The sequence below is a fragment of the Chelonoidis abingdonii genome, chromosome 1 (genome assembly GCF_003597395.2).
Source record: "Chelonoidis abingdonii isolate Lonesome George chromosome 1, CheloAbing_2.0, whole genome shotgun sequence".
Taxonomy (NCBI): Eukaryota; Metazoa; Chordata; order Testudines; family Testudinidae; genus Chelonoidis; species Chelonoidis abingdonii.
In genome coordinates, this window is record NC_133769.1 from 131,514,369 (window position 1) to 131,539,007 (window position 24,639).

General features: G+C 45.7%; 1 protein-coding gene across 4 annotated transcripts in view; it reads left to right on the forward strand.

Moving 5' to 3' along the window:
• PARVB (parvin beta) overlaps positions 1–24,639 on the forward strand; it is a 121,170-nt gene that overhangs the window by 15,233 nt on the left and 81,298 nt on the right. The window contains exon 1 of one of the 4 annotated variants that reach the window (XM_032781982.2): positions 14,383–14,500. The exons of 2 other annotated variants lie outside the window; for them this stretch is intronic. In XM_032781982.2, coding sequence (XP_032637873.1) covers position 14,500 — 1 coding nt within the window. In that variant the 5' untranslated portion in view covers positions 14,383–14,499. Of the gene's footprint in view, positions 1–14,382; positions 14,501–15,779; positions 16,093–24,639 lie in introns of those variants that run through there. One more of the 4 variants, XM_032781981.2, reaches the window with a different exon arrangement.

Here is a 24,639-nt window from a genome sequence, read left to right on the forward strand (position 1 = left end):
GGCCAATGGGAGCTGTGGAGCCAGTGTTTGGGATGGGGGGACAGTGCGTGGAGCTCCCCGACTGTGATTCTGCCTAGGAGCTGAGGGACACATTGCCGCTTCCAGGGAGTCTCACGGACCCCGGTAGGGAGCCTGCTAGCCCTGCGCCAACCGGACTTTTAATGGCCTGGTTAGGGGTGCTGACTGGAGCTGCTAGGATCCCTTTTTGACTGGGTGTTCTGGTTGAAAACCGGACACCTGGCAACCCTAGCAATGCTGTAGATGCAGGTATACGGCAAAAGAATTTTTTTGCCAGTATAGTTTATTTCATTGAGGGAACTTGTCTAAGCTATACTAGCAAAAGCTTTAGAGTGTGGATAATACCTCTGAGAGAAATGGTGGATTTTTTTATATGATATCTTGGGTTGTAGCTAAAAGCTTTCACCTGATCTGGCAGCAGCAAGAGTCAGCAGAATAGCTCTGCATCTTTATTAGGTTGAAAACCAAAAAACTTTTTAAAAAAATTGAAATATTGAAGTTGTTTTCATTTCAAAGTGTTTTGAAATAGTTTTTTTTTTTTTTTTTTAAAGGTTTCACTAAATTTTTTGGATTTAAATTTTTTTTTTCAAAAACATCAGCAAAATAGTTATCAAAATACTTAATTTATAGAAAATCAGTTTTCACAACTGTTTTTAAAAATATTGTTGGAGGGGAAAAGGCATTTTATAGATTGCTTAGTTCCTTTGGGGTGGTTTAGGCTGGACTATATCTGCAATGCATGAAATCATACCTATTTCAGTACTTTTTATGGATTGTAATATTTCAGGGCTCTTTATTAATGTAAATTTTATTCAAGTTATTGACAGCTCAGTACTGTGGGAGTACAGAGGGCTTATTCAATACAGTTCTGAGTTTTGTATACACGAGGAGTATTGTAGAATTAAATCTCTTTGACATGTTTTAAAAGTAGTCGCCTAGGCCAAACATTGGCATATGATTTGATGTTTATCCTGCCATCTTTTCACTTTCTGCAGCAAACTGAAATTGCCTCCATTATTCTTCACCCAAGAGAATGTTCTGTCTGTGGTCCAAAATGTTCTGCTTTTAAGATGTGATCCAAAGACCACTGAAGTCAATGGGAGACTTTCAACCTACTTCACTGGACTTTGGATCGTGCCTTTATTTCACAAGAATGTGGGCTCAGTTGGTGAACTCCTTCTAGGGTAACCAGACGTCCCGATAAAATTGGGACCATCCCGATATGTAGGCGTTTGTCCCGCCAGCAGCACTCAGCTTTTTTTTTCCGCTCCGCCAGCAGCCTCCCCTCCCTGCCCCCCATGTGACCTGATATTTTCTTCCTCTCATCTGGTCACCCTAACTTCCTCCATTGCCAAAATCTATCAGGACAGTTTCTAGGTAAGGGTTCAAGAGCCAGGTGATCTGGGACAAGAGCTAGGTGAGGCAGACTCTGCTTGCTGTAGGGTTCAGTGTTTTAGCAGCTTCAGGCTTGCTGCTCAGCCTACGTGATAACTTTATCCATGATGCAGAGAGGTTTCCTGGTACAGAAAGTACCAGGTATGCATATGGTCAATACTGTGGACACAGAGATCCAGAGTTTCAAACTTGAGGGCATGAGGAGTGAGTAAAAGTATCTGACTGAGATTTTCAAAGTTGCCTAGGGGGATTTGGATATCCAGTTCCCATTTATTGTAAAGGTGATTAGGTTTCCAAATCCCGTGCTTGTGGATGAAAATCTCGGTCTGTGTTTCTGAATTTGGAAGTGTGGGTGTATTATGTGAGGATACATGGGACATAGAGAACCCTTGATGGCTACTTGTTAGCGGCATCAGAAAAGCTAAGAACACATTAAACAAACACTGGCATATACCATAAGAAGGACCCACTGCTTTTATATAGCAGTGTCTCTTTGGGACTTTTGACCATCATTATAGCTAGTAGAGCCTGTAACTGGAGCTACTTTATGCTTCCCCTGTTAACCTCATGGTTGTGCACCACCATTTCATATTTTCAACCTTATTGTGTTTCTGTTTCAGTGGTTTATCTTCCTCAGCACATCAGCAAGCTAAGAGGCATCCCTCAAAGCCATTACACTTTTTTTTTTTTTTTTTAGAAGACTTAGTGACAGCAGGAAGTAGGGAAGACAAAAACTGGTTGCCCGCAGGCTTTCCCTTGCACTGACCTCAAGTCATCAAAGCAGTCATGACTTCAGCAGATTTTGTTCTCTGACATCTTGGGCTAACTGGATGCAGTTATTTATAATTTACTGCAGAAGCTAGTGACTTTAAAGTCAGCTTGCTGTATCTACAAGAGAAAAAACTGCCCAGCTAGTCAACGTGAATCTGTGCCTGTTGTGACCTGATTGACACAACAGGCTATGTCTAGTCAGCGATCATTGTGTCAATTCTATTGATGCCTTACTGTCTAATGGAGCTCTTATGTTTTCATTACCACCTGACATTTTTCTCCTCTCCCAGTATATTCTTTATCCAGTTTTTATTATCGCATAAGGCCTCCATGACTCTGAATAATGTGGTGATCTGATACAACTTGTGGCAGTAATACTCCACACCATCACGTGGTTTTCCAGCAGAGTATGATGACTGTTGGGAGGGATGTGTTGTTACTTTGAGTGGGTTTTGTCTTTGCAATATGTTAAATACATTAGTTGTTAGTGCTGGAGGTTACTGATTCCCACAGGGGCTGTATTAGGTCAGTTGATGCAATAGATGGAGTTACATGCTATGATATGCAAAATATAGAGTTTATGATGTTTTCCTGGCCATATGTGTAGTAGATATGGAATACCTCTTGCTTTATGTGCTATTTTTGTTGCCTTGTTTAGTCACCACCTCTGAGATGGATAATCCCTGTGTGTGTGCATGCACATGTGTGTACACACAATTAACCTCTACTGGATGGAATGTGTCCAGCCTGCCCACGTATGTATTTCTTGACTTGCGGCTTGTCTACATGAGGAGTTACTGTGAATCTACATTACACCAGATTGCTGTGTAGAAACTCACGGTGTGGATACTGCTACAGCAAAAGTCTGAATGTGGCTTAACATACTGCACTTTGAAGTAGTACGCTAAGCCATACGCTAAGACTTCCACTGTGCTGTAACAATATCTGCATAGCAAGTTGATGCACTACACATTCACACAGTGGCTTACCGTGCAATAAGTCACCATGTAGACAACACTGGGACTCCATCTTAACCACGAAGAAACCTGTGTTTCTGCAGCCAGAAGTCATGGATTCTGTGCTGCATGTAGATTAACTTGAGAAACATGGTGTGCAACATGATTCCAGTTCACTCTTGCCTTAAGGATTTGGTTAGCAGAATATTTATTTTTTATTTATGTATGTATTGGAGGGTCAGTTGGAGGGAGAGGGGAGAAGGCAGTGAAGCCTAGGTGATATGGCCCTGGACAGGGTTTTATTTCTGGCCCTGCTGTTGGCTGGCAGGGTGACCTTGAGCAAGTCTGTTATCTCTCAGTGACATAAGAACATGAGAACGGCCGTACCGGGTCAGACCAAAGGTCCATCTAGCCCAGTATCTGTCTATCGACAGTGGCCAATGCCAGGTGCCCCAGAGGGAGTGAATCTAACAGGCAATGATCAAGTGATCTCTCTCCTGCCATCCATCTCCATCCTCTGACCGAACAGAGGCTAGGACACCATTCTTTACCCATCCTGGCTAACAGCCATGTTATGGACTTCAGAAGCACCATGAATTATCCATTTCTCTTGATAAATATTTGTATAGTCCTAGCCTCTACAACGCTCCTCAGTAAGGAGTTCCACAAGTTGACTGTGCACTGCATGCAGAAGAATTTCTTTTATTTGTTTAAACTGCTGCCTTTAACTTCATTTGTGACCCCTAGTTACTTGCTATGTATGGGAATAAGTAAATAACCTTTTCCTTATCCACTTTCTCACACAATCACTCATGATTTATCTATACTCTACATATCTCCCCGTTAAGTCTCCTCTTTTTCCAAGCTGAAGAGACCTAGCTCTCTTTAATCTCTTGCCTCATATGGAAACCCTCTCCATAACCCCCTAATCATTTTAGTTGCCCTTTCTGACCTTTTCTAGTGCGTAGAATATCTATTTTTTGAGAGGTGAGGAGACCTACATCTGGTATCACTAGTTCGAGATGTGTGGGCGTACGCAGTGGATTTCTACTATAAGGGCAATAATTTTCTCAGTCTTTATTCTCTACCCCCACTTTTTTACATGATTACCCTAACATCCTGTTTGCTTTTTTGACTGCCTCTGCCACACTGGCTTGGACATCGTTCAGAGAACTAGTCCATTATGACCCAAGACTTTTTCCTGACTCGTTATAGCTAAATTAGCCCATTATGTAGTATATAGTTGGGGTTATTTTTCAATGTCATTACTTTACATTTACCACATTAAATTCATTGGCCAATTTTGCTGCCCCACAATCACTTAGTTTTGTGAGAGATGCTTTTCTGAAGTTGTTCCACAATCTCTTTGGTCTGAACTATCTTGATAGTGTTTAGTATTCATCTGCAAACTTTGCCACTTCACTGTTTACGCTTTTCTCCTAGTCATTATGAATTAGATTGAATATGGATTGGTTCCTAGGCTGCACCTATTGAGAGAACACCACTATAGTTACCACTCTCCATTCTGATAATTTACCACTTTAATTCCTACCTTTTTTTCCCTGTCTTTTAAACCAGTTCTAGGCATCCGATGAAAGGACCTTCCTTTTATTCCGTGACAACTTAATTTACGTAAGAGCCTTTGGTGAGGGATCTTGTCAAAGGCTTTCTGGAAATCTAAGTAACACTATGTCCACTGGATCCCCCTTATCCATGTTTGTTGACCCCTTCAAGAACTCTAATAGAATAGTTAGACACGATTTCCCTTTACAGAAACATGTGTGACTATGCTCAACAGTTTTGGTTTTGTATGTTCTGACAATTTTTATCTTAACTATTGTCCTCGACTAATTGTGTCCCAGTACCGACGTTAGACTTACCGGTCTGTAATTGCCGGGATCACCTCTAGAGCCCTTTTAAATATTGGCACAACGTTAGCTAATTCTCCAGTCATTGGTACGAAGCCGATTTAAAGGACAGGTTACAAACTTAGTTAACTAGTTCCGGCAACTTCACATTTGAGTTCTTTCAGAACTCTTGGGTGAAAGCCAATTGGTGTCCCTGTCATATCTTTCCCCAATTTGAACCTTAGAGTCCAAAAAAAAAAATGAGGTGACCAGCATGAATTCCTCTAAGCTTAATTACCAGCTTGAGATCTGAATAAGCTGCCACCAATCAGAACTTGGAGTGCCTGATAAACTCTGGTCTCCCCAAAATCTTCCTTGGGGACGCGCAGACCCAAATCCTTGAGTCTCACAACAAAGGGGAATAAACCATTTCCCTTGCCCCTCCTTTCTTCCTCCCAGATCTTTCCCGCCCTGGGTACACCAGGAGATCACCGTGATTCAAACTCCTTGAATCACAACACAGAGAACTTAGGTTTTTTCTCCCCCTTCTCCCCCCCTCCCAGGTTTTTCCTCCCTGGGTTATTCTGGAGAGAGAGACAGATTCAAGCTCTGTGAATCTAACAAACACAGAAGGAATTCATCTTTCCTCCCCCACTCCTCCTTCTCCCTACCAATTCCCTGGTGAGTACAGACTCAGTTCCTTTGCTTTAACAAGGGGAAAAACTTAATCAGGTTTCTTAAAAGAAAAGCTTTTAATAAAAGAAAGAAGAGTAAGAAATCTCTGTAAATTCAGGATGTAATATTACAGGGTCTTTCAGCTTATAGAAACTAGAGAAAAGCCTCCTTCAGCAGCAATACAGTTTAAAATACTTCCAGCCAAATACACATTAAAACTCTACCAGCCAGATACAAATTTGCAAATAAAGAAAACCAAATAAAAAGACTAAACTGCCTTTCTACTTGCACTTACTACTTGAATAGAAAATTAGAGCCTGTAGTACGTCCAGTCACTCTCAGATCCCAGAGAGAACAATGCAAAACCCAAAAACACAAACAAAGGCTTCCCTCCACCGAGATTTGAAAGTATCTTGTCCTCTGATTGGTCCTCTGGTCAGGTGTTGCAGGTCACTGTATGTTAACCCTTTACAGGTGAAAGAGACTTTAAGCCTTAGCTCTCTGTTTATGACAGTCCTGGTGACTTGTTAACGTTGAGTTTATCAATTAATTCCAAAACCTCCTCTAGTGACACTTCAGTCTGTGACAGTTCTTCAGATTTGTCACCTACAAAAGCCAGCTCAGGTTTAGAAATCTCCCTAACATCCTCATCCGTGAAGACTGAAGCAAAGAATCCATTTAGTTTCTCTGCAATGACTTTATCGTCTTTAAGCGCTCCTTTTGTATTTCGATCATCAAGTGACCCCACTGTTTCTCAGAATTGAAAAAGAGAATATTGATAGTTGCCTCTTCTGTAAAACACTTGGAGATCTCTATAAAAGCTCATTATTATTATTATTATTTTATTTATTATAAAAACACTTTTCAACACCCAATAAAATGTATTTTCAAGCGATCGTAAAACAGGCTTTAATGACTTCCAGGTCCTCATTTAGTATTTCTTATTTAAAATGATTGAACTGTAATACAAATATACACTGAAAAGAAGTGATGTATTTTTCAGTGTAGCTGCCATATGTTGGCAGTGAAAACTTAATTAGTTGAGAGAGGGAGGGAGGTGTATACCAGTTCTTTGGAGAGGGGAAATAAACTCCTGGTATCATGAAACGTGGGAGTTGGATGAGACGGAGAACTATTACAGTCTCGTTATAGAGCATGTTGTCTGTTTCTCATTATCTTTAAATAAAAACAATGTGTGATCCTCAAAACACATCTTTCCACTTAGCCTGCTTGGCAAGTGTTTGAAGACATATTATTAAATAGATGCAAAGATTGCTGTCTTTTTCAGTTTAAAATAGAATAGCACTTGCATACTGTAGTCTTCGTCTGGCATAGTGGTATGGATATAATACATAGCTCTGGCATACACAGAGGGCTGAATCTTTTCTTCAGGGGTGGTGGAGTTTTGGAAGGGTTCCCAGGCATCTGATTGTGGACTTTCCCTTAATGTGCCTCTCCTAATTCACTCTCCTCTGGTCTGCATTCACCTGCAATCTAGTTGGGATCACCATTTGCCTCCCTTCCTGTTCATGCTCCAGAGCTCTGCTACAGTGACACTGGCTCACTAGGTTGTTGGGCAGGAAAGGAGTGGCTGGCACTATATCTTTAGTCTATGCTGAGTCCGACCCCTTAGGGATCTATGCCACTGTTGACTCACTGGTAAGGCTGTTCACACCCCATTATGGAGCCCTGTCATGCTGAAGCCATTTAACTTCACTCTAATCAGAACTGGAATTTACATACCCACTGAAGTGCCTGGAAACAATATGGGACTTTCTAGGTCACAGGGAAAGGAGTTTCATTGCACTAAGGACTTTTGCTTGAGAAGCAGTGTGGTACAGTGCAGAATTTTTCTCAAGAAAGTGACAATACAGATAACAAGAATCTGTCCTCGTGGGGAAATTTCACTTTTGCAATGGACAGGACTGCACAAGCGACACAGACTGTTGTTCCAAGAATGCTGGGTATTTTGGCATGTCACAGTGTGGGTAGTAACATGACTCTGTAAATTGACATTGGGACGAAGGAGGAGTTCTCACTGGAGAACAGAGCCCAGATAATCAGGCTTCTGCCCTCTGAATGGCCTGTGCAGGATGTGGAGAAGGAAAGTTCCTCTTCGAGTGATTGCTCATATCCATTCCATTTAGGTGTGTGCGCGCCGCGTGCACAGCCGTCGGAGAAACTTTTACCCTAGCAACACTCAGCAGGTCGGCTGGGCGCCCCCTGGAGTGGCGCCACCATGGCGCCACATAAATACCCCAGCCGACCCGGCCACCCTTCAGTTCCTTCTTACTACCCGTGTCGGTCGTTGAACAGTGGAGTGCAGTTTACCTGACCTCCGCATTTTCCCTAGCTAATCGCTTTTTTTGTTCTTTGTTACTTAAATCGTTCTTGTTTTACATAGTTAATTAGTTTATTGACAGTTTAACGTTATAGTTGTTTAGTGTTTTTGTTAGTAATAGTTTTCGCGGGGGCCTGGGGCTCTTCCCCTACCCCGCGCCTGGTACCGTAGCCATGCCTGGCTCGCCGGGCTTTAAGCAGTGTTCGGCCTGCAATAGGCCAATGCCGACAGGAGATCCCCATGACTCCTGTCTTAAGTGCCTTGGGAATCGCACTTATCTTCGAAGTGCCCCATTTGCAAGGCATTTAAGCCGCGCACGAAGAAGGAGCGGGACACTAGACTCCGGCAGCTCCTTATGGAAGCGGCATTAGCACCCTCGCCGCACCGAGTACTAGCCAGCAAGTGAGTGACGCCGCCCCCTCGGCACCGAGCACGGTCAGCACCGCGAAGGCTCCTCGGCACCGGGCGCAGCCGACGCCGAAGGAAGCCCCACGCCGCTCCCTCTCTCCGAGGTCGAAGTCGGCTAAGCCTCGGACGGGCTCCCTCTACGCCCGCACCGCAGGCAGAGACTGCAACCAAGGCAGACCGCCCGGCACCGGCCCCGTTTGCGGCGCCGCCTAAACCGGCCCCGTTGACTCCAGCCCCACGAGGGCCGTCGAGTCCGGCGCCTGGAAGCTCCCCGGCACCGGCCGTGGTCGAGCTAACCTTGCCTTCGACGCCGGAGACTTTTTCAGCGGCAAGAGACCTCATTGCCCTGACTGACCTGGCACCGCCCGTGCCCTCGGCACCGCCGGTCCGTGCGACTCTCTCCAGAGGCAAGCCGCTCTTACCGCAGCCGCCCTCTGTCACAGCTCCGGATGGCCGCCGCTCGAGGTCCCACTCCCGTCGCCGCTCCGCATCTCGGCGTCGCTCCCTCGCCGTAAGGAGACACGCTCGGCGTCGCTCACCGCTCGCCGCGGGCACCGCTCACCTCGCACCAGCTCACCGCACTTCGCGTCGCCGGCACCGCTCACCTCGGCAACCGCTCGCACGTCGCGGCACGCTCGCCGTGCGCACGCTCACCACGACGCCGGTCCGCCTCTCGCTCCCCGTCCCGCTATTCACGGCACCGGTCGAGCTCCCCGGCACTGCTACAGGGACCGTCGTTCACGGAGCCGATCTCGCCATAAGGGCTCGAGGTCCCGGTCGACCTCCCGGCACAGAGCTGGTCGCAGGTCCCGGTCGGCTCGCTCGCGTGCGGTACCGATACCCGTACCGGCACCGGTCCCCAAGATCCAGAGCCGCTCGATCTATTGGCACTTCGGTGCCCACGTTTGCGGCTCCTCCGTGGCCGGCCGGTCAGGAGTCGGCCTCCTCGCAGGCCGGTAGTTACTACAGCCGGGACCGAGATACTGACATGGCCGCGGGACTGTTTCAAGATGCACGTCCCCGGATGCAGGACAGCAGCAATGGCCTTTTGGACACCCTGGGCATACCAAGCCCAGGGTGCTCCCCTGGTCCCGGCCCCTACACTTGTTTCGGAACGCAGGGCGCCGGAAGCCACCATATCCCGCCCTCCTCCGGCAGAGTCAGAGGACCATGTCATCCATCCTCCAGACTCCCCGGAGCATCTCGAGCAGGAACGGCCACAGGACCACGGTGCCATTCAGGACCCACTCGTTCCCGGGATATCCTCCTCCTCTTCCCCGGATGAGGCCGTGGCGGGTCTTCTTCTTCGGGGCCACCGCCAATAGATCTGAGAGCCCACCAGGACCTTCTTCGCCGGGTGGCTCTCAACATAAACCTCCCGGTAGAGGAAGTGCCGGAGGTGGACGATCCGGTGGTCAGCATCCTGGCCGCTGATACCCCGACGCGTGTGGCCCTGCCATTTATCAGGACCATCCAGGCTGCTACTGATACCCTGTGGCAGTCTCCAGCCTCCATTCCGCCGACGGCTAAAGGGGTGGAGAGGAGGTACATGGTGCCCTCCCGGGGGTACGAACACTTGTACGTCCACCCTCCCCCCTCCTCTTTAGTTGTACAATCTGTCAACGAGAGGGAGCGCCACGGCCAACAGGCGCCTGCCCCTAAATCCAAGGAGGCTAGGCGGATGGACCTGCTAGGCCGGAAGGTGTACTCGGCAGGTGCCTTACAGCTCCGAGTGGCCAACCAGCAGGCTCTGTTGAGCCGCTACAACTTTAACACCTGGACAGAGGTTGGCCGCGCTTTACTGAGTTGCTGCCCCCGGACTCGCGCCAGGAGTTCGCAGCCTTTGTGGGAGGGGCAAAAAGGTTGGCAGGACCTCCCTCCAAGCTTCCCTTGACGCGGCCGATTCGGCTGCCAGGACTGTAGCCTCGGGTATCACAATGAGGCGAATCTCCTGGCTCCAGGCCTCCAACCTGCCACCGGAGCTGCAGTACACCCTTCAAGACTTACCCTTTGAGGGCCGGGGTTTGTTCTCGGACAAAACGGACCCTCGGCTGCAAAGCCTAAAAGACAACAGGGTGATCATGAGGTCCCTCGGGATGCACACGCCCGTGACCCAACGTAGGCCCTTTAGGCCCCAACCCCGCCGCCCGTACTTTCCGCCTCGAAACCGGCAGGACTTCAATAGAAGGCGAGGCGGGGTGGGCGAAGGCGCCAGTCTGGCCCCCACGCGGGGCAGTCTCAAGGTCCTCTAAGGCCCACCCGGGCCCAAGGGCAATTTTTGAAGGTACGCCCGGGGACGGCCTACCAGACTCAGTTCAGGATCCTTTTCCCCCTTTTCCAACCGCCTCTCCTACTTCCTTCCGGCTGGTCACATCTTACTTCCGACCAGTGGGTGCTACGCACGTGAAGCAAGGATACCACCTCCAGTTTGCTTCATCCCCGCCTTCCCACCCCCCTTCCCAGGTCCCTCTTCAGGGACCCCTCTCACGAGCAAATCCTCTGGCACGAGGTGCAATCTCTCCTCACCGCAGGAGCCATAGAGGAAGTTCCGCTACCCGAGAGGGGGAAGGGGATTTTACTCCCGCTTAAGGAAGGTTCCGACCCAAATCTCCGCTATTTCTCATCCCAAGCCAAATCTAACTCTCGACTGACACAAGTGGCTACCTCAAGATGAAGTCGCTGCTGTGCGGCTGGGAAACTATTTTATCCGCACGGAGAACTGGTACGCACGCGTCGACATGGAAGGACGCGTACTATCCACATAGCGATCTATCCCCCCGCACAGGAAGTACCTTCGGTTCACAATGAACAGGACACACTCAATTCCTGTCCTCCGCTTTTGGCCTGTCGTATGGCCCCAAGGGATCTTTACAAAGATTCATTGCAGTGCGTCGGCCGCGCCACCTTACGCAGGCAGACAGGATACAGTGTGTACGCGGTATCTGGACGATTGGCTCATCAAATGCGCCTCGCAAGCCCAAGTCCGTCATCGCGTTCCTGCATCCCAGACCTCTTACGGCCGTTGCGGCTTTCCTCCTCAATGCGGAGAGTCACACTCTCATTCCAACACAGAGACTGGACTTCATAGCGAGCGACCCTTGGGACTCCTCCCTCGCCTGAGCCTACTTACCGCAAGCCCCTTCCTGGCAATCACTTCACTCATACGGCGCTTGCAAGCCGCCTCATCTAACCTCAGCTCGGCACCTGCCTCGCTCTTCGTGACATATGGCTGCATTGCACTTATGTCACCAAGTACGCCAGCTCCGCATGACGGGCCCTTTTCAGATGTGGCTCACTCGGTCTTTCCGCCCACGCGGGACTCCATGGCGTGCTGCTCCGATCACTCAGGTCCCCCGCTCCCTCGACTGGTGTTGGACCGTCTTCTGGTTTTTGTGCGGGATGCCATTTTCATCCGCAGCACCGTCACTAACCCTCACGACGGACGCGTCATCACTCGGCTGGGAAGCCCATCTAGGTCGCTTGCAGACCCTAGGTCCGTTGGTCAGCGACGAGCTCAAACTCCATATCACGTTCAGAAACTGAGAGTGTCGTCTAGCTTGCCAAACATTTCCAACAGCACCTTCGTGGCCGTTTGTCTCCGTCTTTACGGAAAGCAACGGGCCAGTGTACTACATCAACAGAGCGAGGAGGACCCGCTCGTCTTCCCCTGTGTCTGGAAGCTATTAACTGTGGGACTTCTGCATAGCCCTCCAGGATTTTTTGGGAAAAACCATGTGGCATCCTTCCTCCCAGGAGTCGGAACACGCCTGGCGATCTGCTGAGCAGGTCCGTTCCTTCTGCCACGGATGGTCGATCCGCTGGACATCGAGTTACTCCGGTCTTCCGGAAGTGGGGGTTTCCTCGTAGACCTGTTCCACCTTCCCACTCGACAGGAAGTGCAATTTGCTCATCCAGCCCTCCCCAGTAGCGTAGCGACTGTTCCTTCCTGCCTGAACCCACCGCCTGCTTTATGCCATTCCCTCCGTTTCCCTTGGTGCACAGGGTCCTGCTCAAATCCCAACACCTCGTGATTCTTAATTGCGCCTCTCCCACAACGCTTACCACGTCCTTGGATCTGTCGCACCTGCTCGATTCCCCTTCCCCTGTGTACCAGACCATGATCACACAGGACCACGGGAGGCTTCGTCACCCAGACGCGATCCCTCCACCTCACGGCGTGGCTCCTGCATGGCTACGTGACGAGTTGCGCTGTTCCAATTCAGGTGCAGCGCTTCCTCCTTTGTAGCAGGAAGCTTCCACCGCCGGACATATGTGCCAAATGACGCGCTTCACGGTCTGGTGCGCATCGCACGATGCTTCCCCCTTACAAGGCGGTCAATCCCGCGAATCTCGACTTAGCCTCTGGCACCGTAAGCAGGGGGCCTCGGCGATTTCCTCCCTTAAGTGCCACCTGCAGCGATATCACCTTCACCCGGGACAGGGTGGTTACCGGTGTTTTTTTTCTCACCCAGTAGTCTCTTCGCTTCATGAAGGCTTGGAGGCTATTATCCCCCGCTCGTCACCCAGCCCCCTCATGGACCTGTAACTTGGTCTAAAAGGCTTAATTTGCCCCCTTGTGAGCGGTGTGCGACTGTTCGCTATCTATACCTTTCGGGAGACGGATGTCGGTGAGTCGATCACTCAAGCACGCGAGGGTTCGGAATTCAAGGCCCTCACGTAGACCCCCGTCACGATTCTTCCATAAACGACTAGGTACAACTGCGGACCTCATCCGGCATTGCTCCCTACAGGTGGTTCTGTTTCCATACTAGCCAGGACCAGTCTTTCTCACCTTTTCTTCCGACAGAGCTCATGCTTCTCGCGCGGAACAGACAGCTACACACCTTGGAGTGCTGCCAGGTCGCGTAGCCTTCTAATGTGGAAAAGGACCAAGCCCTTCCAGGAATGTGCTCGCAGGCTTTGTGGCCGTGCGGGCGGATGAAAGGTCACCAATCTCTTCCAAGAGATTCTCTCTTGGGCATGGCCTGTATTCGCAAGTGCTACGCGCTTGTCATAGTTCCCTCGTGCTGCCTTAAGCGATTCCCCAGGGCGCAAGCTTCCTTGCAGCGGCCTTTCCGCGCACATGCCCATCCAAGAGATGTTGCACGTGCCTGCACCCTGGATCGTCCATACTTTCGCCTCGCACTATCGTTCGGTACAACAGTCTCGCGACACGCAGCCTTTGGAGTGGCGGTACCCAGGTCTGCTTCTACGTCCTCACTAACGACCCCGCCTAGGTAAGGCTTGGGAATCACGTAAATGGACATGGATATGAGCAAGTCACTCGAAAAGAAAACCCAGGTTACTCACCTTTTATCACTGTTTTCTCGGACGTGTTGCTCAATCATTCCACACCCACTCCTCCTCCCCCCTGTCGGAGTAGCTGCAAGACAGAACGAGAGGGTGGCCGGGTCGAGCTGGGTATTTATGCGGCGCCATGGTGGCGCCACTCCAGGGGGCGCCCAGCCGACCCGCTGAGTGTTGCTAGGGTAAAAGTTTCTCCGACGGCTGTGCACGCGGCGCGCACACACCTAAATGGAATGGATATGAGCAACATGTCTCGAAGAACAACAGTTACAAAGGTGAGTAACCTTGTTATTCCCATGCTAACCTATAGCAGTCCCTGTGTGATGATTCTTGGCTGCTGGATCTTTGCAAGTGTGGTTCCAGGGGGCTGTTCTTATACTGGGTGAACTTTCTGGGGCAGGGGTTGCCTTTGTGTGAGATTTTTGTGCGGTGCCTAGAGCAATGGGGCCGTGATTCCTGTTTGGGGTGCTTGCACACTACTACATTAGAAACAGGAAATAATAGCAAAGCCGCTTCTCTTTCCTGGCTTTGAGGGCACCACCTTAGTGAGAAGGAAGGCGTCTATCTCGCTGAGCAGCTGTTCTGCCCACTTCTCCCCACCAGCCTGAGCCAGGGTCAGGCTGTATAGCTTTAAAAAAAATTTTAGATGGGCCAAAAGTTGGATTTGAAGGGCTCACTTCCTCTTCAAGGTGCCCAAGCCCACTGAACATCTGCCTGCCAAGACTGTGCTGCTGCTGCGCCTCATGGCACAAAATAATGTCTTGCCTTATGCAGACTATAAAGTAGGCTGGTGCTTGATGCCACTGATGTGTGTCCTTAGAATAAATTGTGAATGCAACATCCTAGACTGGCAGACCATGAGGAATTTCTAGCCTAATCTCCAAAACTCTGCACCTCCTGCTCAGTGAAATAATTTGAACTCTTTGATGCTCAATCAAATCTATAATCCAAACATTTGGATCCTTTCACAAAACTCTGTGCCTCTTTTGGTTGGTACTTGGGCTGATATTTCTCATGGTTGAGCCTTCTTCTGAAATTCCAAGAATAGTCATGTGGTTAGAATGTGGGACTGGATTAGGACTCAAAGACCTGAGTCCAGTTTGGGCAGTGCTACAAAATTTCCATGTAATCTTGGGCAGGTCATTGAGTCTCTGTGCTTCAGTTCCCATCTATAAAAGGGGAATACAAGTACTTTCTATTTCCCACCTTCTGTCTGATTTGACTACTTGGACTGTAAACTTTTTGGGGGCATGAACTATTTTTTACTCTGTCAAGTATCAGGGAGGAGCCATGTGGGTAAAAAAACCCACTTCTTCAGATGCATGGAGTGAAAATTACAGATGCAGGTATTAGTACACTGACACATGAAGAGAAGGGAGTTACCTCACAAGTGGAGAACCAGGGCCCTCCACTTGTGAGGTAACTCCCCTTCTTTTGACACGACCCTCCACTTGTGAGGTAATTCCTTTCTCTTCATGTGTCAGTATAATAACGCTTGCATTTGTAATTTTCACTCCATGCATCTGAAGAAGTGGGTTTTTTACCCACGAAACCTTATGGCCCAAATAAATCTGTTTGTCTTTAAGGTGCCACTGGACTCCTTGTTGTTCTTACTCTGTGTTTGTCTTACAGCCAGCATAATGGGGCCCTGATCTTGGTGAGACCCCTAGAAGCTCTTGCAATACAAATAATAATTTCCTGAATATGGCAGAACTGGAAACCATTAATAAAACTCCTTAAAAGGTCAGATTCTACCATAGTTGCTCATGTGGAGTAATATCCTATCCTACAAGTAGTTCTGCTAAAATCACTGAATGTATTCACAGAGTGAAGACACTATCCAGCATGGCTACGAGTGGTAGAGTCTGGCTGCTGCTGTTTCACTGCTTTGGGACAGGAAGAGGTGGTAAACGCTTTGAAAGCTTTAGTTGAGTTTCTGGGTGTGGTTTCCAACCTTGTGAAATAGTCTGCCCATCCCTAGGCTGGACCCTATTTACATTTTTACTATAGAACCCTAAAATTAGTAGACTTAAATATCTGAATTGCAAGGTTAGTTTGTTTATTTTAGCAAAACCCGAAATCAGGACTACCTTTCCTTTTTAGTTGATGTTTGTGCATCTAGAGCGGTTAGTAACAGGTCAAAGAAAACATATATTTGTGGTTTGCAGCATCTGTTATCTTCAGTGTACTTTTCCTGCAGAGTCACTTTTCTGCACCAAAAAAAGTTGCTTTCCTTAAATTGCAAGTCATAGCTGTAGATGCAAATTCATATATAGCACACGGCTTCTTTCTTGACTTCCATATCGCAGGCTGAACTGGAGAGTGCCATTTTCTTGCTACTACCCGTGTTTATCTGCTGTCATTGCCTTCATCAGTGAGTCCTGTTGCCTTTAATTTCTCTTGACATATTCAGAAAAAAAAATTTGATGTGTGCAAATGTTTACACATATGTATGCTTATTATAAAATTCTGCGTAACACTTTATATCAATTAGAACAAATAAGAGAAGAAAAACGATAAGCTGAAGCATGTAAAACTACTCCTGATGTTCTGTATTCAACTGAGAAGGCTGGGGAAATGTTTATTCTCGAGTCTGTTTCTGCAAATACTGCTCATTGTAATGTTTACTACCTTGTGGAATCACACTAACTTCAGTGGGAATTGCTAATGGTAACAAATGGTAGTGTTTGCAGCATTGAGCCCTTATTTCGGGTGGTGGTGTGTGACGAGAGATTAAAATGAATGGATTGTGTTAGAATTCTTCAGTTACATTCCCAGCTCTTCTGGTTAACTGGCTGATTTGTCCTTTGCTAGTCACTTTGACCAAAATTTAGAAACTTGGGTGCTCATGTCAGTGGCCTGATTTTAGAGGTGCTCAGCACTCATTGCTCAATGGGAATTGGGGGTGTCAGCACATCTGAAAACGAGCCCGTTATTTAGGTGCCTAACTTGGGTTCCAAACTTTGCCTCAGAGACTCAGTATCTGTTATCTTTTTAAAAATAGAGATAATAATACAGTAATACAAATGTCTGTGCAGATTAATTCATTCTGATAAATCTCTTTTGAACTTTTATTTGGAGTAGAAGTCAAAGTAGAATTGTGGATTACATAGCAATATGCAACGCTTGATATAGAATTTGCTGTACTAAATTTAAAATAACCTCTTTATTAACTATATAGCAAGGTGAGGGAAGGAGGGAAGAACAAGCATCTCCAAAGGGAGTATTGATGTTGCCCAAGGCCAGTGCAGGGATACTAAAGGATGACAGATTTATTTCAGTAGGTCTCCCCACATAGCTTTCCTCTGTACATTAGACTTTCTCTTTCCTTGATGTTTTAACAGGCAATTTTCAGACTCTGCCTCCCTGTCTCAAATGCATGGTTCCTGTTATTCATACAGGAGGCAGTGGGAAACAACGAACATCAACCACCACATCCATTCCACCACCAACGCACCCTTGTTTAATGAGTGGAAAATCCCTTCTGCTTTTTAAGGCAGAATTTTAACTGAGCAAGAGTGGAGGGAATAAATGTCCTAACCTCCAAACAGAAATTTATTTTAGTAATTGCTGTCAGTGTTCTTTCAGGGTGAAATTCACCCCAGTGCTGGGAGCCAGCACAAATTCTAGGCATCACTTCAGCCCGCCCTCTGTCTGCCTGCCTGCAAACTCATGGACTGAAGCAATCCATTTGCAGGCTCAGGAAGTTGATACTTCATTGGCTCCATTCACTTCACGTCTTGAAGGACAGAAGCTTTATTATTTGTATTGTGCTAGTGCTTTCATTTGCTTGGGAGAGTTTCCCATTTGCTAGGTAGCAGTGAATAAGCTAGTGGAGAAGATGGCTAGTTATCAGTCGTCCTTAAATAATCACCCCTTCTCTAGGTGGCATGCATTCAAAATTGGGGAAGAGGTGGAGATAAGAAGCAGGAAACACAGCAGGAAGGTTCCTACATCGAGAACAATTAATACGGGATGTTAGTAGGACATTCCTGACCCATGTTCCCTTGTCAAGCTTGAGTTGAATAACTTTCTGTTCCAAAGTGCAGAAGAACAAAAAAGATCAACTGCCATGCAGGCGATTTAATTGTGACAGTAACAAAGCTTCCCAGGCAAACTGCCATGATGTACGGGGAGAGTTAAGTATATTATAAATGAAGGAGCTGGGATTGTTGACCTGTGACAACTTTATCTAAATGAGGGGAACTCTTGTTTCTTTCCCTTCTTGAGTTAGGGAAAAACCAGTCACTGCTAGGGACTTATGTATGCTTTTCTTGTGCAATGTAGGTAAGAGGCTGTTTCTTTTCTATAGTTGAAATGATGGCTGACACACGCAAAACAAAACAAAAAAATAGTGATCAACGGCCCAGTAGAGCCTGTTACAGAACTTGAGCCCCTCGGTTTTCTTTCTTTAATTTTTATCCACATGCTGATCCTCATTAAGCCCCATAGCTACATAAGGACCAGATCAGTGTTCATTTCAGCAGTATCTTCCCAGTTGTCTTGGTCCCATTCTGCTTAGTTCGGGTAATAAGTTTAATATCTTTTTGGTATATTTAAAAGGATTCATAACTGCTGAATCCTTAAAAGCGGATTCTGTCAGGGAAAAGAGCTGGACACATGCTTTTATTTGAGGGTATGGAGATATTTGTTTATGGGCTAAAATTAGAAATCAATTTTGAGACTTCATTCATCTGTCATAAGTTCCTGTTTCTTTGACTCAGTGTGTCAGTGGGCATTTCAGCTATAGAAAAGAAACAGCTGCTTAACTATATTGCAAAGGAAAAGCATCCGATGGCCTCAAACAGTGTATGGTTCTTCCATCTTCCATCATGACTGGGCTCTTGAGTGGTTCCAGAGCTCGTTCTCCAGCCCAAACCCAATGTCTACGATGCAGTTTTATAGCCCCGCAGTCTGAGTCAGCTGACATGGGCCAGCCACAGATGTTTTATTGTAGTGTAGATGTACCCTTTGGGGCTCTGTCACATCACAATCGTACTGAATTTACATTCTGAATACAGCTAGTCTGAATTATTTTTTTTTCTATGGCAGTTTTCAACAATAATAGAAAAAAAAAGATTTTTTCTTAAAATTTTCCATGGAAATTTTCCGAGTTTTTGCTAAAAACTCAAAAACCAAAAGATTTTGTCAGAGTCAAAATATTTTGGTGAAAAATTGAAATATTCCATGGACAGCAGACACTTTTTTCTTTTTTTGGTGGAAAATTTTGTTTTGTCACACACACTTTTCCACTGAAAGACTGTTTTGATGGAAATTTTCAGCTGAGAGTTAGTGATTGCCCTTTGTAACAAAAACATTAATGGTGGTGAGTTACAGGTGGCCTGCACTGTATCCTAAAACACTAACAGTGTTAGTGATGCTGATCTTATTGAGGACGCAGATAAGCAAGTATCTCGTGTTGAAATCAAATTGTTCTTACCTTCATGGGTAGTGGAATTTGCCTAATTGGAATTCCTTTTTTTTGTTTTGTTTTGTTTTTTTGTTTTACTGGGTTCAAGCTGAATTTGAAGTTCACTTTCATGCCTCTTGAGAAATGCTTGAAAATCTCATTGGTGCTTTCACTTTCTTGCTACTGATCACTTTCATTCTGGGCAGTTGTGTGCATTCCCTTGCACTGAAGCAGCCAGCTATTTGGAACTGAAGTGCCTTTAACAGCACAACTTACTATTGTGGGTGTAAACTGTACAGCATGGCGTGTGAATATACAGTCCAGCCAGTATATTAGTTTAAGTTGATAAGGCCAGGTCAGTGAGCACAACTAAATAGTGTTGGCTGTCAATGATCACCAGGGCCAGTTATGGCATCTGAGAGGGCCTGTTATGGCATTTGTTAGGGCCTATGGATGCCCTAGCCATGGCCCCTTCACTGAGATTGAGAGCAGGGTGGCTTATGGCCCTGTGCCACTGTGGGAATCCCGTAAGCCAGAGAATGCTCTGTTGCCTGGATGATTTAGGGCAGCTTCCATGGTGTCTGACAAACCCACTGGACACTTGACGATTCTTTATTGTTATTTACTGTTTCAGTAGTGCCACTGTAAGTGCAGGCCCGAGGCAATGATAGAAGTGAGGTCCCTGCTGTGAAGAGATTAAAATGTAAGGGCTAAATTCTGCCACTCTTGTTTGCATTGAGATAGTTGTATCTCAGTCTGATTTCAGTGGAACTACTGGAGAGGTAAGGCACAAGTCCATGTCAGTTGCGGAAGGGAGGATTGGGCTCTTTAGAGGCAATGCACAAGTAAAGGGGATTCTGTAAACCACTGCACTGTTTGATTGATGATGATGATGTCCTGGGTTTTGAATGACCGCCTCTGCATTTTCCTTGGAAATCTCACAGGACGCATTTCCTGGGAGGCTAATGTGGGTGTCTCCTATTTCCCTTTTCAAATCCCAGCCTGTGCTGTTTAATTTTCCTTATCTCATGACTTTTGGTGCCTGAGAAAAGACACTATGCATGAAAGGAGGGGAGAGTCTTGCTGCTGTCTGAATGCCCATGACAGCAGCATGAGACTGTAGTCCATTCCAGGGCACTGATCTTTAAAGCCATAGTAAGTTCAGACTGGAGCAGGTATAGGTCTCGATGAGTCCTAAAACACGTAACTGGGGTTGAAGACTTCTCACTGCTGCTTTTCTGCTACCTTTGATTTCCTATTTTTTTGCTGTGTTGTACTGAGCACCTAACTTGTTATATTACTGCGTATTGGGCTAGAATAGTGGTTCCCAAACTTTAACAACCTGTGTACCCCTTTCACTAAAATGTCAAGTCTCACAAACCCCCTCTTAAAAATGAATATTTCCAGGGATTTTCTCATTTTCCGGAGTATAAATTATAAAAGCAATGAACTTGGAAATATAACATTTGTTTTTATGATGTGCTTATTACACACTGTTTGTTATTACGTGTCCCTGGCCTTTGTTTGCCAGAAGCTGGGAATGAGCAAAAGGGGATGGATCACTTGATGATTACCTGTCCTGTTTATTCCCTTTAGGGCACCTGGAAGACAAGATACGGGTCTAGATGGACCCTTGGTCTGACCCAGTAGGGCCATTCTTATGTTCTTATTTATCATTACAGTATTTTTATTACATTATGAAAATGGCGACACTCTTCCAAGATCTCACTTTCTTAGTTTGTATCACTTAGGAGTCTTGTCTTATAATAGGCTTATTCAGTGTTTCATCACGGAGTATCAGATGTGAAACAGCATGAAGGTATTTAAGAAGCCAACTCGAAGAGTTCCTCCTGCACAAGCATTCAGGTCTTGAGCAGTCCAGGCAAAGAACGCACATTACAATAAAGCTTAAACTTGTTCGTCATAATAATTTAAAAAACAACACTAGCTGCCTATTTAATTTTAAAAACAGCAAAAAATATCCACCTCCCTTTACATTTCTTGTAAGGAGTCTTGAAGTTTAAATCTCCTCAGTGTGATAGATATGCTTGCTTTGATCCTCCTAGCTCTTGGAAGTCCAGGGGCTCCAGACTGCGGCCCCTTGCTGTCTGGGGTACCTAGGGACAGCTCTGGCTGCCATTAGGGAATTTTTTTCCAAGAACCCCCTGTAACATTTCACAAACCACTACTGGACTAGAATAGAGACCCTAGAGCTAAACAATTTGGAGTATCTAATTGTTGTCAATTCAGATGATTTATCACAAGCCTCATGGCCTTACCCCACTCACATTTTTCTTTAGGGGATTACAGGAGAATCTTTCATTTCTTTTACTAATTTATTTAATTATTTTACAAAAAAACTTCTTGTCCTCTGATTGCAGAGAAAAGCCTGAAAACATGACTAGAGTGCAGAAAAAAGACACAGAAGTTAGAAGGCAATGAACTCTGAATTTATTAAAATCTCATTATTTTGGGGGGCCTAGGTCATGATTTTTTTGTTTGGGGGTTGGCAATACTGGAATATGTCTCCCCCACCCCCCCCAAAGAAGTAAGTATGCGCGTGTGTGTGTGTGTTTTGGCCAACTGATGGCCAGACACTAGAACAAGCATCTAGATCCACACAGATGAGACCCCATGAGGATTGCCAACTGTGACTGAAGTTATTCTGGGAGATTTTTTTTCCCAACATGATTGTAATGCCATTTTCTTAGAATATCCTATTAAATTCTCCTGGATTGCTTTCAGTAGTCACTGGGAGATTGATGTCAATTCCAGGAGACTCCAGGGCAATCCTGGAGGGTTGGCAACATTAGACCCCATGCCGATGGGAAACCCCAGTAGGTCAGGATGAAATGCAGAGACAAAATTTCTCGATACTTTAAATGACTGCTACTTGGAGCAGCTGGTACAGGAACCCACAAGGGCAGAGGCAATTCTCAATTTAGTCTTGAGTGGAGCGCAGCATCTGGTCTAAGAGGTAACTATAACAGGACCGCTTGGAAATAGCGATCATATTATAATAAGATTTAACATTTCTGTGGTTGGAAGAACACCTCAGCAGCCCAGCACTGTGGCATTTAATTTCAGAAAGGGGAACTATGCAAAAATGAGGAGGTTAGTTAAACAGAAATTAAAAAGTACATTGAGTAGAGTAAAATCCCTGCAAGCTGTATGAACACTTTTCAAAGACACCATAATAGAGGCCCAACTTAAATGTATACCCCAAATTAAAAAACACAGTAAAAGAACTAAAGAAGAGCCACTGGGGCTTAACAAGCATGTAAAAGAAGCAGTGAGAGATGATAAGGCATCTTTTTTAAAAAGTGGAAGTCAAATCCTAGTGAGGTAAATAGAAAGGAGCGTAAACACTACCAAATCAAGTGTAAAAATGTAATAAGAAAAGCCAAAAAGAACAGCTAGCCAAAAATTCAAAAGATAATAACAAAATGTTTAAGTACATCAGAAGCAGGAAGCCTGCTAAACAACCAGTGGGGCCCCTGGACTATCGAGATGCAAAAGGAGCACTTAAAGACGATAAAGTCATTGCGGAGAAACTAAATTAATTCTTTGCTTCAGTCTTCACGGATGAGGATGTTAGGGAGATTCCCAAACCTGAGCCATCCTTTGTAGGTGACAAATCTGAGGAATTGTCACAGATAGAAGTGTCATTAGAGAAGTCTTTGGAATTAATTGATAAACTTAACAGTAACAAGTCACTGGGACCAGATGGTTTTTGCCCAAGAGTTCTGAAAGAACTCAAATGTGAAATTGCGGAACTATTAACTAAGGTTTGTATCCTGTCCTTTAAATCGGCCTCCGTACCCAATGACCGGAAGATAGCTAATATAACGCCAATATTTAAAAAAGGGTCTAGAGGTGATCCCAGCAATTACAGACCAGTAAGTAATGTCAGTAACGGCAAATTAGTTGAAACAGTAGTAAAGAATAAAATTGTCAGATACATAGAAGAATATAAATTGTTGGAGGCAAAAGTCAACATGGTTTCTGTAAAGGGAAATCGTGTCTTACTAATCTATTAGAGTTCTTTGAAGGGTGTCATAAACAGATACCTAAGGGTTAATGTCTTTTTCACCTGCAAAGGGGCAACAAACAGCACCTGACCAGAGGACCAATCAGGAAACAAGATATTTTCAAATCTCAAGGGAGGGAAGTTTTTGGGTGTGGGTCCTTTGTTCTGGGTCAGTTGCTCTCTAGGCTCTGAGGGTGATCACACTATCTCAGGCTCTCTAATCTTCTGTTTCCAATTGTAAGTACGGGGGAAAAACAATATAGGTTTTACATTGTTTTTCTGTATTTGCAAGTGTGTAGTTTGTGGAAATGTTTTTAAATTGTATTTTTTTTGAATAAGGCTGTTTATTCATTTTTTATAAGCTAACAGACCCTGTAATATTTCATCTTGATTACAGAGACAATTTTTATGTCTTTTCTTCTTTTTATTAAAAAGTTTTTCTTTTAAGACCTGTTTGATTTTTTTTCTAGTTAAGGCTCAAGGGGATTGAGTTGCAACTCACCAGGAATTGTGGGAGGAAGACGGAGGGAAAGAGGAAATCTCTTGTGTGTTAGATTTCAAAGCTTGAATTTGCATGGCCTCTGGGTGAGGGAGAGAGAAACCTGATCTCTCTGTGTTTGTGTTTCAAGGAATTGAAACCGGTGATCTCCAGTGTACCCAGGGGGAAGATCTGGGAGAGGTAAAGAGGGGGAAGGGAAGTGGATTATTTCCTTTGTTGTGAGACTCAAGGAAGAACTGAGTCTTGGGTCCCAGGGAGGTTTTAGGGAGACCAGAGTGTACCAGGCACTGGAATTCCGGTTGGTGGCAGCACTACAGGATCTAAGCTGGTAATTAAGCTTAGAGGTTTCATGCAGGTACCCAAATTTTGGACGCAAGGTTCAGTTGGGAATATACCTTATAAAAAGGGTCAACAAACAGTGGATAAGGGAGATCCAGTGGACATAGTGTGTACTTATTTCCAGAAAGATTTTGACAAGGTCCCTCACCAAAGGCCTCTATGTAAATTAAGTTGTCATGAGATAAGAGGGAGATCCTTTCATGGATTGAGAACTGGTTAAAAGACAGGGTAAGAACAAAGGGTAGGAATAAATGGTAAATTTTCAGAATGGAGAGGGGTAACTAGTGTGTTCTCCAAAGATCAGTCCTAGGCCCAATCCTATTCAATTTATTCATAATGATCTGGAGAAGGGGTAAACGTGAGGTGGCAAAGTTTGCAGAGAACACTAAACTGCTCAGATAGTGTGATACAGCATGGCCAGAGGCGCAGGAGAGTGTTAGCAGGGAGCCTTATTCCCTGCAGGGAGAAAGGTTTGCTATAGATTAACTAAGCACCTGAAGCCAATTAGAGCACCAGCAGTCAGTCATGTGATAAAACTCCTGCTTCAGTCAGACAGTGTGGGAGTTGGAGCAGGAAGGTTGGTTGGAGCAGAGAGCAGTTTGAAGGAGTTGGAGAAAGAAGAGTGTTGAAGAGAGACAACGGA